Raw genomic sequence first — 20,022 nt, 5'->3', positions numbered from 1 at the left:
AATAAATCGACGGTCCCTACGTATAATTCAGTATCTACCAGTTCCGTGATTTGCCGTTTTTGTTTGCAAAACCTTCAGAGCACCCAACAGTTTCGGCTCAGATAAAAAAACATACAGTTTTTATTCAAATTGAACCTTAAAACGTCAAAAAACAAATCCCGCAACTACAAAATTAGAACGATTTCCGCAGTAAAATTGCATTAGTGGGAGTTAAGAAATTTTACGTTGGACCGCACGCCTTACTCCGCGCGCCCAGCCCCGCAACTGCCACTGTCATTCGCGCAGATCGAGTAAATTGATACGTAATTTATGAAGGACAAAGGTATTATTATGGTTTCTGACTTAATTTATTTCACTCAACATTATACCAACGGCAAATTAATCAGTTAACTGTAGGCATAAGGTAGTTGCGTTGTTTTACTAGGGAAAATTAACCTTAACCTATTAACCAACTTCGAGAAAGAGGTTAATCGTCGAATCCAACTCGGCTGGGCAGCGTTCGGGAAGCTTCGCGAAATTCTCACGTCCGAAATACCGCAGTGTCTCAAGTCAAAAGTATTTGACCAGTGTGTGTTGCCAGTGATGGTGTATGGCTCTGAGACGTGGTCGCTTACTATGGGCCTCATAAGAAGGCTCAAGGTCACCCAAAGAGCGATGGAGCGTGCTATGCTCGGAGTTCCCTGCGTGATCGAATCAGAAATGAGGAGATCCGTAGGAGAACCAGAGTGACTGACATAGCCCGCAGAATCGCTAAAATCAAGTGGCAGTGGGCGGGGCACATAGCTCGGAGAGCTGATGGCCGCTGGGGCAGGAAAGTTCTTGAGTGGCGACCACGAGCTGGAAGACGTAGCGTGGGCAGGCCTCCCACTAGGTGGACCGACGATCTGGTGAAGGTTGCGGGAAGTACCTGGATGCAAGCGGCGCAGGACCGGTCTTTGTGAAAATCCTTGGGGGAGGCCTTTGTCCAGCAGTGGACGTCTTTCGGCTGAAACGAACGAAGTTTGTTTTATGTCTATAAGTTAGTGCCAGTAACGGTGTTTTACGCTGAGAAATTGTATTTTAGCAATATCTGGTGGACATAAAAGTGAAGACAAAACAATATAAAATATGATATTATACAACACGACTTAGGTATCTAGGGTTATTTATTAGACTCAACGCAACCAAATTCTTCTCCTATGCTACTTTATAATACAAGATACCAGTAAAAAATCGTGAAATTTATTTTATTTATTTATTAAGCATATTAAAGCATTCAGAAATAAAGTTATGCAGGTAGCACTTACAAACAAAAGTTTAAATTAACTGCATATAGAATATACTATTACATGATAATGCTTACATGATATTGCAAACATATACCCATCAGAAGGATGAGGTATACCCACTAAAAATACCCTGGTGCGGTGGTGCCCCGTCACTCGCTATAAGTGCTAACTTTGAGATTCCAGACAAGATCTCCCACCTACACGGCGACAGTTGAGAGGAACTGGAAGTACACAGCTTTCCCGTACACACACTCACCGTCAGCAGACGGTGGTGGTGGCCAATCTATGCAATGCCTCCCGTGCGGCCCCACGCCCCCGTTACGCTGGCCATTAGGTACCGAGGAAGGAAGATAGGAGGCAATCATACTGTCACCTTCCCTGGAGCGAATTCAAATGCACTTGGTTAGTAGTCGCGCTATCGTACCGCAGCTTCTTGCGGCACCTTGTCTTCTCAGATAGAGGTGATTCATTACCACCCAACTTTTGTTACCGTCCACATAGCTTTGACTATGGTATCCCGCAAGAATATGGTGTGTCGTATGTTCCTAGCCACCTCAATACAGGTAGGGCTCGAAGGATCCGTGCCCAGTCATGGTGCGATCGCTAGAGCAACCTTAAACTTCAGCACGAGTGCGAATAAGGTTCGACGACCCAACTTAGCCACGGCCCATGGCGAGGTGGTTTATCAACTATTAGACTACAGCACAGTCTAGCGAGTCTCACGTCAAACGGCCTCTCTGTCCTCCTATGGCGGAGCTTTCACCTCGTTCTTCACGCTGCGTTAAAGCCGACGATGTCGCCTTGTAGACTTTCTGGGCCTGTTAAGGTCTTAGAAGATGGGCAGCATTACCCTTCCCAATGAGGGTGATGCCTTAGATGGGACAGAATCATGCTTTGAAGGTGCCAGTATAGAGCTCCCGGCCTTTCTCCATAGCCTTCCGACATAGAGTTTTCGGACCTCCAAATTAGGGAAGCAGCCACGAAAAAGCAAGCTGTCTTCCATTCGCACGGCGACGTATTGGAAAAAGTGCGAGCTGCCACTGGTTATATACAGTTAAGGTCACCGTATTTACGTTCACTACTTAGCGCCACTGGTGATTTACAGGATAACTCTTAGATATTAGATCTGGGCCTTAGTTTTGACAGTGGTGTGGGCGTCAGGTGAAGGTGTCAGGGATGCCTTTAAATATATGTGGTCCCTGGCCTAGGGCGACCATAATGCCGTCTGTGGAGCCCAGGCAAGCCGCCTCGCTGTGAAAGTTATTTATTTATTTATGAGGATATTCTTGTAATGATGAAACTATCTGCATGACAGATGATACCTTGAAATATTCATGCCCTTGAAAAGGGTTCCACTTAGTACCCAGTCATATTCAATGTTCCACAAGATCGAACTCAAAAAAGAGCCATGTGGATCTTCGGACTCGATGTCATGCTGTCAAACCTGGCCGGCACTATTGACAAAGAAAATTTACCGGTTCTACAGGTATTCTTCAGTAAAAAAAACCCTTAGATAAGGAAGAATCTTAAGGTATTGAGTGCCTCCAATATGCCACTATCTGGGAAACGAGGCGGGACGCTGTTATGCCTCGTCGAGCAGGACTATAGGCCTAGAGTGAGAGTTACGGTCAGTAGTAGCTGAACTTTGTTCCCGTGTACAATTACTGATGTGGCAGTTAATAATTTGAACAAATATATTACTCCGACGTAAAAGTTGGTAAGTACCACTGGTACCACTTACGTCATTTGTAATTAGAAACTTTCCGTTGTATAAGTGAGTAAATGACAAATAATACACTTATTGTGATTATTTTTTGATACTTCTTCATGTTTTATAAAATACTAGCGGCCGCCCGCGACTTCGTACACGTGGACCTCGTTTTACTCCATTAGGGGTGGAGTTTCGTAAAATCCGCTCTTAGCATCTATAGCGCATACATTTTAAATTTCAACTCTCTTACTTTAAACACATAGGACTTTCATAATATAAACTTCCAACCCTCCTTTTATCTCCTTAGCCCCCTTAGTTGATTTCTAATGATACATTTTCAGTATATGTACCACCACCACCACCACCATTTCAAATTCAAATTCAAATTATTTATTTCAGCCATAGGACGTCCACTGCTGAACATAGGCCTCGCCCAATGCTTTCCATGTTGATCGATTGGAAGCGGCCTACGTCCAGCGCTTCCCTGCTACCTTTACGATGTCGTCGGTCCACCTTGTAGGTGGAAGTCCCACGCTACGTTTTCCGGTACGCGGCCTCCATTCCAGAACCATTCTGCCCCATCGGCCATCAGTTCTGCGTACTATGTGCCCTGCCCATTGCCACTTCAGCTTGCTAATCCGTCGGGCTATGTCAGCGACTTTGGTTCGTTTAAGGATCTCCTCATTTCTGATTCGATCTCGCAAAGAAACACCAAGCATAGCCCTCACCTCGCTGTGCAACTGAGCTTCTTTATAAGGCCTATAGTGAGAGGCCACGTTTCCAAGCCATAAGTTATCACTGGTAACACACATTGGTTATACACTCTAGTCTTCAGGCATTGAGGTATTTTGGACGAAAAGATGTTGCGTAGTTTCCCGAACGCTGCCCAGCCGAGTTGGATTCGACGATTGACCTCCTTCTCGAAATTGGACCTACCTAGCTGGATCGTTTGTCCGAGGTAGACATACCTACTTGTCGACAATCTCGCGAATTGAGCTCCCAACTGAAACTGGGTAGGGCGCAACATGGACATTCGACATAAGCTTCGTTTTGTCCATGTTCATCCTCAGGCCTACCTGTTGGGAAAATCGATTAAGGTCTTCGAGCATTGTGCCAAGATCTTCCAACGATTCTGCCATGACCACAATATCGTCGGCAAACCGATGTGTACACAGTACCACAGTGTACCGAACAGTATATGTACACCTCCACAATATCTAGAGATCATAGTGAGCATACATTTTAACTTTCAAGTCTCTTACTTTAAAAACCGAGGACTGCAATACAAACTTCTAACACCCTTTTTAACTCCCATAGGGGTTGAATTTTGCAAAATTTCGTCTTAGTGACTACCTACGTTCTAAAAGGAGGTGTATTCCACTTTGATCACCTGGCTTTGATCAGCCAGGTGATCAAAGTGGACTTACAGCGACAATTTAGTGTCCTTTGAATTTATTCTGTGCCTTTGATCACCCACGGATACGATGTCCTGGGTGAGCCAAGTGGACTCTAGTTAAATTATTATTTTAGTGTCCTTTGATCATCTACAAACAAATCACACCTCCTCTGAATAGTCACATGTCCAATTGTTGTACTACATATTTTGTTTTGTAACATTTTTGATATTTTCTAAAAACCGCAAGGGGTCATCCATAAAGTACGTCACACGTAAAGAGGGGGGGAGGGGGTTGACAAAGTGTGACATGGTGTGACAAGGGGTGGGAGGGGTCCTAAGTTTCGTGACATCACATTTCAATTGTTTTAAATATTTGAAATAATGTTTGATTCATGTGTGATTTCATAAAAAAATGTACTTAATTTAAATGGAAATAAAACTAATTTCAGAACTGCTGTTAATTTAATAATTTTTCGATGTGAAATTGCAAAACATGTGACGTCACACTAGGGAGGGGGGGTCTCAGAAATGTGACCACCTGTGACAAGGACGGAGGGGGGGTCAAAAAATCATGAAATTCGTGTGACGTACTTTATGGATGGCCCCCAATAAACAAATTGGACATGTATGTGACAATTCAGAGGTATGATTAATTTATAGGTGATCAAAGAACACTAAAGTCTGGAGTCCACTTTGATCATCTTGGTGATCAAAGCCAGGTGGAATAAACCATTAACCCCTGAGAACTCTTTTGAGACTTGTAGTTTCTGAGACTTCGTGATGAGTGAGTGAGTCACTTAGTCATTCAATGACCTTTCTTTCTACTAAAATTATACGTACCTATAGTAATTATCATTAAAATCAAATAAGTAAGGTCGCGGGAAGTACCTGGATGCAAGCGGCGCAGGACCGGTCTTTGTGGAAATCCTTGGGGGAGGCCTTTGTCCAGCAGTGGACGTCTTTCGGCTGAAACGAACGAACGAACGAAGTAAGTACCTACCAACCTAAGTAATTAAAATAAAGACCCTACCAAAAAATTTACAAATTACATACAGAAAATAAAAACGAAGTAATTCTTATCCTATTTAACTACAATCGCCCACGCGCCCATCCCATTTGTCCGCCGCTGAACCGTACCCTAATATTCATCTCGGTAGATGGCGGCACATAGTAAGAATTTGCAAGGAAGTTTGTAAAAAGTCACTAATTAACACTTTGATTTGCTCGGTTAAACACAGTGAATGATTCAAATAGGTACATACAGTGAATGGTTCAATAACATAAAATATCTTTATTTATTAAATTTTCAATATTATTTACGAACAGCGCTATTCATAGTACATGTAATATTTAGTTACTAATTTACTAATGATGTCGATAGATGGCGTTTGACAGCTTTGCCTTCATGAATATTTACGTACCTCAAAAATTTTTGTCAGGCGCAAGAAGATTTTAACCAATGACGATAGATGGCGCTTTTCCACGTCTTATGAAAATCCCAAATATTTTACGGGACCCTATTTTTTTCCAAAATAAAATTTAGCCTATGTTACTCGTGAGTTATGTAGCTTTCGAATGGTGAAAGAATTTTTAAAATCGGTCCAGTAGTTTTTGAGCCTATCCATTACAACTAAACAAACAAACAAACAAACAAACAAAGTTTTCCTCTTTATAATATTAGTGTAGAGTATAACTTTGGTTCTTGTTGTTAAACCACAGAGATAGTTAATAATAGTTAATTAAGTAATTAAAAAAAAATCGTAAGTCGTCAAAAATTGATTACCACGACGTGTCCGCGCTCCCGATTTCAGAACAAATTTGCTCGTATAAATTAATCCGATATTATTACCGCTTTCAATGCTTATGTAATCGATTACTGATTAAATAAACATTGATAAATTAAATACGATATAACTATATCACTAAAAGGTTTTGTAAAATAACTATTTGAAGTTGTGTCCGGGCGTTAACCGTGATTACCCCGACACGTCGCTAATGTGCGCCTACGTCCCTAGCTACGCAATTTAGAAACGAGCTCTATCCTCCCCCGTGAACCTTTAGTAGTGGCCTGCGTGCCGAGGTGATCGGTAATGCAACTCGTCGCAGGATTTCGGAGTTATCGAGATAAGAATGTGATTACCCCGACCTTGGTTCAGTGCACGATTGATTTACTCTATCCTGTTTTTTTAGGTTTCTTTACATGGAAAGTTCTTGAGAATGTACAGGAATAATGGTCCATGTAACCGCATTTTTGTGTATTAAAACATATGGGATTCAACTTACAGATTAGGCAGGGCTCAGGATAAACCTTAATTTTTTGACTACCCCGACCTTGATTACCCCGACTTTTGTCACCAAGTAATCAATAATACTGTAATTTTACTAATGAATGATTAACTAAATAACGTTTAATAAGCAAAATTACCCTTTATATTATCCCTCAAAATTGGCAAGACCCCTGGACTCGACCTTATCACCGCTGAAATGCTGTAAGCCGATGTAAACTCCGTCGTTTACGTCCTTATACCTGTCTTCGAAAACATCTGGATGGAAGAGGAAGTCCCAGACGACTGGCATAAGGGGCTTCTAATTAATGTGCCGAAAAAAGGGTAAAGCAAGGGTATCAGTACCGGAAGACCCAAGAGATGCGATCTGAAGTGAGGAATTGCACACCGTTGGTGCAGAGGATGTCCAACGAGTCCACAATTTCACTTACCTCGGGAGTATCGTTTCAGAGCCTGGAGGTACCGAAGAGGACATCACTTCGCGCAATGCCAAGGCCAGAGCTACCTTCGCACAACTTCGAGCCGTATGGCAGTCACGGAAATTGACCCAAGCAAGATCAAAATATTCGGGTCCAACGTCAAACCAGTTCTGCTCTATGGGCGGGCGTGAAACGTGGAAGGTCACTAAGGTTATCTCGCACCAGCTGGAGATCTTCTTCAGCCGCTGTCTTCGCCGAATTCTCCAAAATCTTCAAACGACGAACTTTTGGAACGCTGCCACGAAATACCGATCGTTCAGCAGAATAAACGCTGCAAGTGGAACTGGATCGGCCACACTCTCCGAAGGGACTCCGATCACATCCCCAAGCAGGCTCTAGATTGGAACCGCCAGGGAAAATGCAAACGTGGTCGCGCCAAAAAAACATAGCGGCGCACTGTTAAGACTTGGAGCGAGATCAAACGCGAAGCTCAAGACCGAATGCGATGGAGGACTGTTGTGGACGCCTTCTGTCCCATATAGGAGACATAGGACATTGAGTCACTAATATTATATGTATAATGTATATGTATGTTTTTTACTCTTTTACGCAACAACTACTTAACAGATTTTGTTGAAACTTTACAATATTGTCGTTTATACATCAAAATAACAAATTGCTAGTTATAATAACATTTATTTTACCATAACTTAAAAAAAACCTTAGAAAATAAAATATTTTGTTTTATTTTTGATTACTCTGACTCCCAACTTTGATTATAGTCCAGTAGAATTAGCTTTTAAATCGGAAATAATTCCTACAAAAGATTTTATTGTTTTAATGGCTTCATTGGTTGCCCATTAAGACTCTCCTAAGTTTTCGACTTCGACGGAGTTGTGCTTAAGTGGTGGGGGCCCCCGAAAGAGGCATTTTTTCGGTTTTCCGGTTATACCGCGTAAAGGACTTACCCTATCAAAAAGTGGTCTTCATGACGGTTGAAGGGCACTTAATCCTGCATTGAATAAGACCAAATTCATATGTTTTGGACAAACCGTTCTCGCGCTAAAGTTCGGCAAAGTAGAAAATATACGTATAATTAATGACCCTCTCCACGTCCAATGCTTTGTTACCCACAGGCTTCCAAGTCTTGAAAAGGGCCACCTCAACCAGTGTAACAATATCAAGGCTTACGAGCTTGATGCGCCTATCCTTGTTCGTCCCAGCGTTCCTTAACTGCGGTTGCTGCACCTCTTCCTGACACTCACCTAAACGACTCTGTGTTACCTACTGTGGCTGCCCCTCTTCCTTGTATCCTCTTGCATGACTACGTTGCCTAGCCGTATGCCTGGTCTAAGGTTCGACGCCAAAAATCAACAACAACAAGTTCATATTAAAACGCTGAAGAGTTTTTTGTTTGTTTGTTTGAACGCGCTAATCTCAAGAATTACTAGTTTGATTGAAATCATTATTTTTGTGTTGAATAGCTCATACATTGAGGAAGGCTATAGGATATATACAATCACTCTGCGACTAATAGAGGCGAAGCAGTAAAGAAAAATGTTGCAAGCACGGAAAATAGTATTTAAACTATTTTCACGCGTACAAAGTTGATTTTGTGGCGTCGAACCTTGGACCAAGCATATAGCTAAGCAATGCAATCGTACAGGAGGGTACAAGGAAGAGAGGCAGCCACATTAGGTAACACAGAGTCGTTCAGGAGAGTGTCAGGAAGAGGTGCAGCAACCGCAGTTAAGGAACGGCTGGGACGAACAAGGATAAGCGAATCAAACTCGTGAGCCTTGTTAGGGTAACACTGGTTAAGGCGACCCTTTACAAGGCTTGGAAGCATGTGGGTAACAAGCCATTGGACGTGGAGAGGGTCATTAATTATACACATATTTTCTACTTTGCCGAACATTTGCACGAGAACGGTTTGTCCAAAACATATGAATTTGGTCTTATTCAATTCAGGATTAAGTGCCCTTTAACCGTCATGAAGACCACTTTTCGATAGGGTAAGTCCTTTACGCGGTATAACCGGAAAACCGAAAAAACGCCGCTTTCGGGGGCCCCCACCACTTAAGCACAACTCCGTCGAAGTCGAAAACTTAGGAGAGTCTTAATGGGCAACCAATGAAGCCATTAAAACAATAAAATCTTTTGTAGGAATTATTTCCGATTTAATCAATTTTTGTGTTTAATTCTACTGGCCTATTACCCCGACCATGAAAATTTTGATGTCGCATAACTTTTTATTCCTGCTTGCTACAGATGGGCCAATATAAAAAATATGCTCGTAATAATGTCTATTTTGAAATGTTTTACCTAAACTTACTCTAAATTCAAAAATAAAAAAGGTCGGGGTAATCAACAAAATAATCCAGATCCGGAGAATGACCGATATCCTTTCTCTTTATTGGCCCAGCAGCCAGACAAGTTTACAGCTTATAACACGCCAAAAAGCAAGACCATAATTTTTAGTTCAGTTCAGTTCAATATTTTTATATCCAGCCGTTCTCGAGTTTTAATCAGACTAACGAACATCAATTTATTTTTATTTATATAGATAAAACCTACATGGGTATTTTTTCTCTGGACGTCACTTCAAGTTTTAAACGTTTTGTATCTGTGCCATGACATCACGTGACATACTCTAGTCAATACTGTCATCGAGACACCATGAGCAGCCCGTTTTAAATGTTCACTGATGTTCACCATCAGTCCGTACGCGTTCCACCCACTGCTGCAGCGATTCGTCACGCTCTGGCGGTACGTGCAGGTGGTGTCCGACTGCCTGACCTTCCTGCTGTCGATGCTGTGCTGCCAGTGCTGGACCCTGATGCCTCTGTCCCCCACTACGAGTGAGAAGGCATCCGTCGAGTCTTTCCAAGTAAGCCTTCTTCTGCTTGTCAATTTTTTCAATTCAATTGTTGTCGTCAGCCAAGCGTGGGGATTATGGCAAAACTCTCCACTATAGTGGAGGAGGCTCATAGTCCAGCAGAGGGCTGTAAAGGGTTGTTGATTATGATGATGATGAATTGTTGCCATCGTAACCATTCTTCGTTTAGTGCGCATCTCTATAATATCCAACCCTCTCGTCAGGAGTAAGTAATCCATTATAGTTACTAGTAATTTCAAAGAGCGACTTGTTTATTCAAAAATTCAAATTAAAAAAAAAACAAAATTATTTATTTATCGATAAAAGTCTTAACAATGATGTTGTGAGTCTCATCCTTTTAAGTTTGTAAAACTTGTGTTAGAATGAGACTGCTCCTCTGTATGATAATTTGGGCCGGGTTGCACCACCTCATTCCAAACCCTGACAGACGCCAAAAATCTCTCAAACTCCATACAAAAACACGGTCATCGTCATAGTCAAGGTCAAAGCTTGGCGGTGAAAGCCTTTAGAAATAAGACTGTAGAAGTTAGAAAATAAGTAAACATTTAACAATTATTTTTTTCTCTTTTAAAGTGAGAAGTAGGTAAGTAGGTAAATACGTAAAATAAAGTAGGTATATAATATCTAATTTGCTTTCCATTTCATATTGCCATTATATGGATAGAGTTTATGAAGCACCTAGAAGTACTGCACTGCACTTGAGTTCGTCTATTCATTCATTTGTTGGTATATCTATGGTGACAGCGGGTTTCATTGAGTTGATCTGAACACGATACGCCTCGCTTAAGATCTTTTCGAATGTATTTTTCTACATACTGCAGATACTAATTGCATGCTATTAAGAAATATTTTAGCTATTTTCATAGTATAATGTCATACGGCATATTGTTGTGGGGCTCAGCCGCGGACATTGAAACTGTGTTTGTTCTGCAGAAGAGAGCAGTGCGGGCCATTTATAACCTTGGACCCCGATTTTCCTTGAAAGATTTTTTTAAGGAAATAAACATACTGACAGTAGCTTCACAGTTCATTTATGAAAACCTTTTATATGTCCGCAAAAATATAGAGCAATTCACGAAAAAGAGCGATTTGCATAACTTTAATACAAGAAACAAAAATAAACTTGCCGTTCCAAATTTCAGATTGCATAAGATTGGTAATTCATTTATGGGAAAATGTATTAAATTCTTTAATAAATTACCACAAACTGTTGTAGAACTACCCATTCATAAATTCAAAGCACATATTAAAAGTACCTTAATGAAAAAGGGCTACTATAAAGTCGATGATTATTTAAAAGATAAAAATGTTTGGGATACGTTACTGCCTAGCTCGCATAAATATTTATAACTTTGTACATTTTAAAGCATGTAAACCTTTGAAAAAGAGGCTGACAATAGTGACTGAGTTTCTTGCGCTGCTTCTTCTCAGCACTGGCCCATTTATTGTCCTGAAGCAGTGGTAGGGTTAATACTGGGACGTGTAAAAGTGCTTTTTTTAAGCCTATTTACAGAAATAAATGAGTTTTAATGAGTTTTTAAGTTTTTAATAATAAAAGGGGCAAGGTAAAAATATTATTTTATTCATCTCCCAAGATCTCTGGCGATTGTACCCTTGATTGAGTTATCCTTTACCATCCATCCTACTTCAGATCCTCCCCGAGGCGAGGATAGAGCCAGGCAGGGCCAGCGGGGAGCCGTTCCGTGCCCAGCACCTGGTGATAGACTTCAGCCCTCAGCCCGGGGACACCGAGGAGACTGGCGCCAAGTGCCAGCAGTTTTGGGAAACCGTCAACGCCCATCCCGACCTGAACGGCATGATGGTTCTGCCTGTTAGTACCCTCAAATTTCAATTGGTCACGAGAACAATTTCGCTGTAAAGCCGAACGTCCACCGCCGGCTAAACTAAATAAAAACTAAACTCAGTGAACTAAGCTGAGCACTAAAACTACGTTGTCCGTCCACCAATAAATAAGCTAAAACTACGTTAGTGCTAGAACGTCAAGTTAACCGAGCTAAGTTAGTTCCACTTAGTTGGGGCATTTCACGTAGCTTGGCTGGCATAGTTTGCGGTGGACGCACATTTATGAAAAACTGGCTCAACTATGCGAGCTAAGCTAAACTAACTTAGTTTAGCCGGCGGTGGACATTCGGCTTTAGAGTCACATCACACATGCTACTTTTACCATCGGTGGATTAAGGAAGTCGCACATTTATCAGCCCGGAAAGGGATCGTAACCGTATCAACTCGAGGTCCCACTTATCCGCCTCGCCTCGCAATTGTGTTGATCCCTTTCCAAGTTAATAAGTCACCGTTGTGGCTAAACGCAAACTGCGAAAGCCAAGAAAAAAAAAAGTTAATAAGTCTGCTATGGTCTTTAGCCGCTTTTTCGATACCGCGTCTGAATTTTCAACTGTATTACAAATCAACGCTCAGAACCGATAATATTGTCTACTTTAATATCCTAGGAGAACAAGACACAGGCCGTAATAAATAGTTCGGTGCCGGTCCACAAGCCGTCGTCTCCCAGTGCCCACCAACCCAATTTCCAAGCGCTGCACTCGATCAAGGATATGGGAGACACAGGTTAGTACGAGTATACGGAGATGTAGTAGCCTTAGAACAGCTAAGCGACATTATGTCAGTCATCGACTGTTGGCGAGGGTTTTTCCCTCGCCAACTTTCTCGCGCCTTTCGCTGTCATGAATTATGTTTACACTCTGACTATACCATAGTGACTGCCCGTCTTCGAGAGTTGCGATGCATCGGTGACAGACGAATTTAAATAAAGCTATCGTCGGCGACTTTGGCCGACTTAAGTCGCAAGCAGTCGCCAATATATTGTCGCTCATTTGTGAGCTCCCTTTCTAGCAAACTATGCAGCATGCTGCGGTAAATATTTAGAAAAGCGATGATAGTGCAATCTTTAAGTCAGCTGATAACCGCCTGTGATGCAGTAGTGCATGACTATGCATGTGACTTAGTTATATCCGAATACTAGCTGACCCGGCGAACTTTGTTCCGCCTTAATGGCAATAAATAAGCAGACTTTTTTTTAATTTCGAACGGGATAAAAAGTATCCTATGTCCTTCTCCTGGCTCTAAACTACCTCCCTGACAATTTTTAGCTAAATCGGTTAAGCCGTTCTTGAGTTATAAGTGGAGTAACTAACACGACTTTCTTTTATATATATAGATATGTCAATTTGCCTTCTTCCATCCACTAGAAAAAAAATTAATCATTTTTTATTTTTCAGGAGTTTTTAACGCCGCATTTGCAACAACCACATCAAAACACAAATCTTAAGTTTTACAGGATCCTTTTATTTTTTGTTAAATTATTTATTTTTTTATTCTTTGTTGTTTTATTATTATTTACACTGTATTTCAAAGAATATTAAAACACTTGATAATATATTACTACTGTTTTATTAGTATCTTCCAGTCAGTGTTGAATAAAAAAGGTGCAGTTGCCCCTTTTAGAGCAAAAAGCAAATTAAAAATTATTTACTGCACTTAATATTTCTATGGTTTTTGCTGATGTCTATTATCGCTGTAGTATGCTTAGTGCGAGTTTACATTGAACGTCGTCACTAGCGAGTACCTACGTCAAAAATGTATGAAGATAAGATTATAATATTTAATCTGGGCGCTACTATCAATACTGAGTTATTATTAGTGCAAATTTTAGCCACGTAGAGGAGTGCATTACCGCAGCAAAATTTTTATAAATGTTGTGCTTTAGAGAGTCGAGAGTATAGCAGATAATTAGTCCATCGTGAGCAGAAATTTGTCCACTAATAGCAAAATTCGTTCAAATTATAGTTTTAAAGTTATTAGGAAAAAACAGATTTTGCTGGGGTAATGTTTGAAACGTTACCCCAGCAAAATTTTTTTTTGAAAGTCGTTCTATCCCGGAACCAAATACATGGATAGATAGCTTTTGTTGCGTAGTAATTTGTCCACGAATAGCAAAATTTGTTCGTGTTCCGGTTCTCAAGTTATTCAGAATTTTGCTGGGGTAATGTTTTGTGATGTCCCAGATCTCGTAAATGGCTCAACGCAGAAGTTTGAAAAAAATACCAATGATAGACCTTGATATTTCCAAATTAGTTCAAACATTAGTCATTGATTTGAATGATAAACACTAGTGTAATTAAATGATTTCGAAAATCAGATAAAACGGATTTGTGAGTAAACCAGTACTCTTAGAATCGAATAAAAAGGTGTAGCATGTACCCTTGGTACACCTTTATAACCACAGTAAATATAAATGATGTGGCTTTGCGCAAAAGAGAGATTTCAAGAAATTTAATTTATTTTAACAGTTACTTTCGTGGCCGAATACGCAATTCCCTTATAACAAGGGAACATGGCATACAATGGCCAAATTATAATTTTTATAAAAAAAAAAAACCGACTCCAAAAAACATACCTACACTAAAAAGTAGAAAAATAATTATTAATTAATCATCTTATTTATTAGGACGAATTAATATTTATGTATACCATGATTGATACTTTTGGAGTCGGTGCAGGCAAACTTCACACGTTTCATAATCTTGGCGCCGACTCCAAAAGTATCAATCATGGTATACATAAATATTAATTCGTCCTAATAAATAAGATGATTAATTAATAATTATTTTTCTACTTTTTAGTGTAGGTATGTTTTTTGGAGTCGGTTTTTTTTTTTTTATAAAAATTACCTTATTTGTTGCTTTTTAGTTTAGAAGGTAGGCAGTACATTGAGACTATATTCATCATGTCAAGTGTAAAATAATAATCCCTACAAAATACAGGTTACAATATCGGCAACCTAAAAAGACCTTAAACCGTCAGCCCACCTTAAAAACATGAAAGAATACAACTGTTGGTCTATTTGTACCTATAATATTTTAAGAATTATCCTCCAACTCCTAAGCGTTAAGGAGTTGTACGTACCATGACCAGTTCATCATGATGAGATGATGACTATCTGATGCAAACACTTGAATAACTTTAGAAACTATACTTATCTATAAAATTAAAAGAATTATCATCCAACTCCTAAGCATTAAGGAGTTTTACCTTCTATCATCAGCTCATCAATATGAGATGATGATTTCCAGGAGCAAATACTTGAATCACTTAAGAAAAAGTTTGAAAAACGATATACGTGCCTATAAAATTTGAGGGTTGCCCTCGATTTCCCTAGGATCCCATCATCTGTGTGCCTACCATGAGTTTACGTTAGGTGAGCTCGCTAGCGAATACGTCAAAAAATTATATGAAGATTTTATTTCTTGAAAGTGGCCGCTAGGGGCGCTGCACAATATGTCATACATTTAAATGTCATTTTTTTACGCAGTCGCTAGCGAGCACACCTAACGTAAACTCATGGTAGGCACACAGATCCTGACTTGGTGACAATGGGACTACCTCAGAAGTGTACCCTATCTAACAAAAAAAGAATTTTGAAAATCGGTCCACAATTGACGGAGTAATCGGTGAACATACATAGAAAAAAAAAAACATACATACAGTCGAACATATAACCTCCTCCTTTTTTGAGTCGGTTAAAAATGTTCTTTGAATAAGCTATCCTGTTAATTTCAGCTTTATATTACGGCTGATTACGGCTTATAAGAAAGTTATCGGACTGCAAAAAAATATCAGGAATTCTTCTATAAGCCGACCAAATTATAAAGGTCACAAAAAAGCGACCGTTCCATACATAAGGCTTGCCATCTTAAATCAACGGTATGATATCGAGCTTTCGTCAGTACAGTTGCGAACAAAGGTGTTGTGTTGAGTTGAGAGGTGGTGCCAGTCCAGTCTTAAATCCGTTGAAATATGCTGCATCTGCCATATTTTTGACTAAAAGATTCTTCTATCTCGCAGCTTAGACTTTTATTACAGACCTTAGACAGTATTTTTGGAAAATTCTTACGCATGGCGGAGTAAGGGACGCTCTAGAGACTCTCATGTCTACAAGGAGTCACATGAACTCCAGTTTTAAATCCGTTGACATCTGCTGCATCTGCCATCTTTTTGGCTAGAAGATTCTTCCATCTTGCAGCGTAGACCTTTACCTACAAACCTTTGACAGTATTTTTGTGAAAAATCTTACGCATGGTGGAGGAAGGGACGCTCTAGACACTCAAGTATACAAGGAGTCACATGAACTCCAGTTTTAAATCCGTTGACATCTGCTGCATCTGCCATCTTTTTGGCTAGAAGATTCTTCTATCTTGCAGCGTAGACCTTTACCTACAGACCTTAGACAGTATTTTTGTGAAAATTCTTACGCATGGTGGAGGAAGGGACGCTCTAGACACGCAAGTCTACAAGGAGTCACATGAACTCCAGTTTTAAATCCGTTGACATCTGCTGCATCTGCCATCTTTTTGGTTAGAAGATTCTTCCATCTTGCAGCGTAGACCTTTAGCTACAGACTTTAGACATTATTTAAAAAAAAAAAAAAAACGCATGGTGGAAGGACGATGGAGACTGATCATAGAAATTTAATATTTAAAAATCGTTTGCACGAATTACAATTATTCCACATTCCACATAACTGTACAAAACATTGACAGCTAAGCTACTAATTTGCAAAGTATACCTGTATGTATGGAGTGATCGCTTTTCTGTAACCTTTATAATTTGGTTGGCTTATAGAAGAATTCCTGATATTTTTTGCAGTTCAATAACTTTCTTTTAAGTCGTAATATAAAGCTGAAATTAACAGGATAGCTTATTCAAGGAACATTTTAATTTGTCCATTGTATGCCATGTTCCCTTGTTATAAGGGAATTGCGTATTCGGCCACGAAAGTAAGACTGTTAAAATAAATTAAATTTCTTGAAATCTTTCTTTTGCGCAAAGCCACATCATTTATATATACTGTGGTTATAAAGGTGTACCAAGGGTACATGCTACACCTTTTTATTCGATTCTAAGAGTACTGGTTTACTCACAAATCCGTTTTATCTGATTTTCGAAATCATTTAATTACACTGGTGTTTATCATTCAAATAAATGACTAATGCTTGAACTAATTTGGACGTATCAAGGTCTATCATTGGTATTTTTTTCAAACTTCTGCGTTGAGCCATTTACGAGATCTGGGACATCACAAAACATTACCCCAGCAAAATTCTGAATAACTTGAAAACCGGAACACGAACAAATTTTGCTATTCGTGGACAAATTACTACGCAACAAAAGCTATCTATCCATGTATTTGGTTCCGGGATAGAACGACTTTCAAAAAAAAATTTTGCCAGGGTAATGTTTCAAACATTACCCCAGCAAAATCTGTTTTTTCCTAATAACTTTAAAACTATAATTTGAACGAATTTTGCTATTAGTGGACAAATTTCTGCTCACGATGGACTAATTATCTGCTATACTCTCGACTCTCTAAAGCACAACATTTATAAAAATTTTGCTGCGGTAATGCACGCCACGTAGAGCGCTTTCGCATTTAGGCGATTTAGCAGCGCAACAAACGCGTGACAGACGCGCTGCCGAAAATTTCATATTATGTGACAGCGGATGCATGCCTTCACATTATAAAAACGCTGCTGGCCGCGCTGCAGTCGCTCTACTAACGCCCTAATGTGAAAGCGCTCTTAACGTTTCAGAATTATTTGACTATAGCGTGGACTTTTAGTGTAAACTCGCACTAAGAGCACTAAACCACGCGCGCTAGTCGTACATGATGCGCATCTTCAAGCAGTCGGTGCGCACGCGCGCGTCGAACTCGCGCATGTCGTCGCGCCGGCGCGCCGCGCGCTCGGCGTCACGCGGCACGTAGTCGCGTGCGCAGCAGCCGCAGCACGCGCCGCACTCGCAGAACGCGCAGCACGCCTTCACGGCGCCCCACGCGCCTGAAGCAAAGTAAAAAAAATATTAATTTGTCATCATCATCATCATCATTTCAGCCACAGGACGTTCACTGCTGAACATAGGCCTCCCCCAATGACTTCCACATCACACGGTTGGTAGCGGCCTGCATCCAGCGCCTTCCTGCTACCTTTATCAGGTCGTTAGTCCACCTTGTGGGTGGACGTCCACGCTGTGTTTTCCGGTACGCGCGGCCTCCATTCTCCTCTATTAATTTGTAAATAGTGCTTATTTCTTGGCCAGGTTGTACACGCAGGCGCAGCGCGTTGTACCAAACATTAAGGTTCATTCCCACGACAATCCAGTTTGCGGGATCCAGTGATGTAACATCCTGCAAAACTGGACTGTCATATGATAACATTGTTTGAAAATCGAATTACAAATTCGAACGGATTGGTTTTTTTTTGCTGGACTCTACAAACGGGAACATATTACCTACTGCTAAATAAGATTCTGCAAAAAACGTGGAAACAAGTCCTTACGTTTTAAATAATTCAACTTTCATAATCATAATCATAATATCTTTATTGCTTCATGTGTGCTTTGTTCGTCTCAATGATGTCTTCGTGGGAACAAGTCCTTACGTTTTAAATAATTCAACTTTGTTCGTGAAGTGTGTTCAATCTACATTCGGTCTCAAAAGTTGGTGCATTCTAACCAACAATTTTATTTTCTTACCAATTTTCTTGGCCATCTCAGCGAACCTCAGGTACGGCGTGTGAGCCGCGTCGTCCACCGGCGCCTGGCAAACGCGAACCACGCGCGCCGCTCGCACCGCATTCCGCTCGTTCACCGTCACGCGCCGAGCGCGCCCAAACAGCGGGCACGGGCTGTTCGGGAACACTTTCTGCAAGAAGCGGATTTAGCAAACATTACATTATAGTCCATTTTAAACTTCGTCGTTATCATCCCTATTCCCATCCTCATCCCTATTCCCATCTTCATCCCTATTCCAATTCTCATCTTCTCCCTCGTCCTCATCCTTATCCCCGTGTGTCGCGCGCACCGCATTCCGCTCGTGCACCGTCACGCGCCCCGCGCGCAAGAACAGCGGGCACGGGCTGTTCGGGAACACTTTCTGCACACGGCAAACTCGTTAAATATTTTGATCTTCGTCTGCAAACATCTTTCATCCTCATCCCCATCTCCATTCTCATCCTCATCCTCTTTTTTATACATTTTCTTATCCTCCATCCCATTCCTATTCCCACCCTCATCTTCTTCCTCGTCCACATCTCAACCACTTTTACTTTTGATCAGTTTCATCCTCACCCATATCCTCTTTCTCGTCATATCCTCGTGTTCATACTCATCCTCAACTTCAACCTCAATCTCATTCTTATCCTCAACCACTGATAACTTCCTGCTACCTTTACCTCTACCTTCCACTTTGTGGGTATACTTTATTTACGTGGCCTACACTTCAGAAAATTACTGCCCCATCAGCGTGTTAAATGAACTGTAGGCCTAGGACGCGCGCCGTTATCAGCTTTTATCACGCCATTTGATTTTACGCTATAAGCCCATACAATGTGGTATACAATCATCGATTAGATTTTAGCACCCTAGCTGATTTTTCCCTCGGGACAAACTTGACCTTCACTGGTTGGGTTTTTATTGGCGGTCAAGCTGTAGATCCTAGCTACACAGGAGTTGCAGCGGTGGCAACGAGAGATGGGGGTAGTCCCGTAGCCCAGCTAACGATGACAAGCATTCACCGTGGGGCATCGCCTGAAGCACTCTGGCAAAGGTTTCCGCTCAAGCAGCAGCTCTGCAGACGTGTTCTGGACCTTGCCTCGCCATTCGCGACGACGACTCTTGCATATTGGACGACATCTAGAAATTTCACGTTTAGATGAATATTTTCTGCTTAATTCTGACTCTGAACATAAGTCACTGTTACCAATATAAATATTTATCTAAGTATAGATTTAAATAAATATTTTTAAAGAATTTCCTAAATTAAATTTCATAGAAGAAAGAATTTGGATTTTACTTGCATAGATCTGCTGTTTCTTTTGGGTCTCTCCTTAAATCTGGTAATTGTGTCATCTTAAATGGTGATATTATATTAACACTAATTTAAATTCATTGTTGATTTCGTTGTAATTTGTAATTTTGAAATGTCTTTGACAATGTTTTGATTGATTTGAC

At 40.6% G+C, this 20,022-nt stretch overlaps 1 protein-coding gene and 1 long non-coding RNA gene across 2 annotated transcripts; one reads left to right on the top strand and one right to left on the bottom strand.

The window, feature by feature from the left end:
• The first annotated feature begins 9,736 nt into the window (after nt 1-9,736).
• Nucleotides 9,737-13,376, top strand: LOC135074890 (uncharacterized). Its single transcript, XM_063969265.1, has 4 exons — nt 9,737-9,969; nt 11,630-11,809; nt 12,447-12,564; nt 13,236-13,376. The coding sequence occupies exons 1-4, from the start codon at nt 9,787-9,789 to the stop codon at nt 13,283-13,285; spliced, it is 531 nt and encodes a 176-aa protein (XP_063825335.1). The 5' UTR covers nt 9,737-9,786; the 3' UTR covers nt 13,286-13,376.
• A 5,541-nt stretch (nt 13,377-18,917) lies between these two features.
• LOC135074889 (uncharacterized) lies at nt 18,918-19,965 on the bottom strand. Its single transcript, XR_010257899.1, has 3 exons — nt 19,865-19,965; nt 19,587-19,704; nt 18,918-18,946 (listed from the first exon to the last, which is right to left on the bottom strand). It is a non-coding gene; the product is annotated as an uncharacterized LOC135074889 (long non-coding RNA).
• Nucleotides 19,966-20,022: the final 57 nt, after the last annotated feature.

Source organism: Ostrinia nubilalis, chromosome 9 (genome assembly GCF_963855985.1).
Source record: "Ostrinia nubilalis chromosome 9, ilOstNubi1.1, whole genome shotgun sequence".
In the NCBI taxonomy this organism is placed as follows: Eukaryota; Metazoa; Arthropoda; class Insecta; order Lepidoptera; family Crambidae; genus Ostrinia; species Ostrinia nubilalis.
The sequence above is the reverse complement of the archived record's forward strand: the minus strand, read 5'-3'. Positions and strand labels throughout refer to the sequence as shown.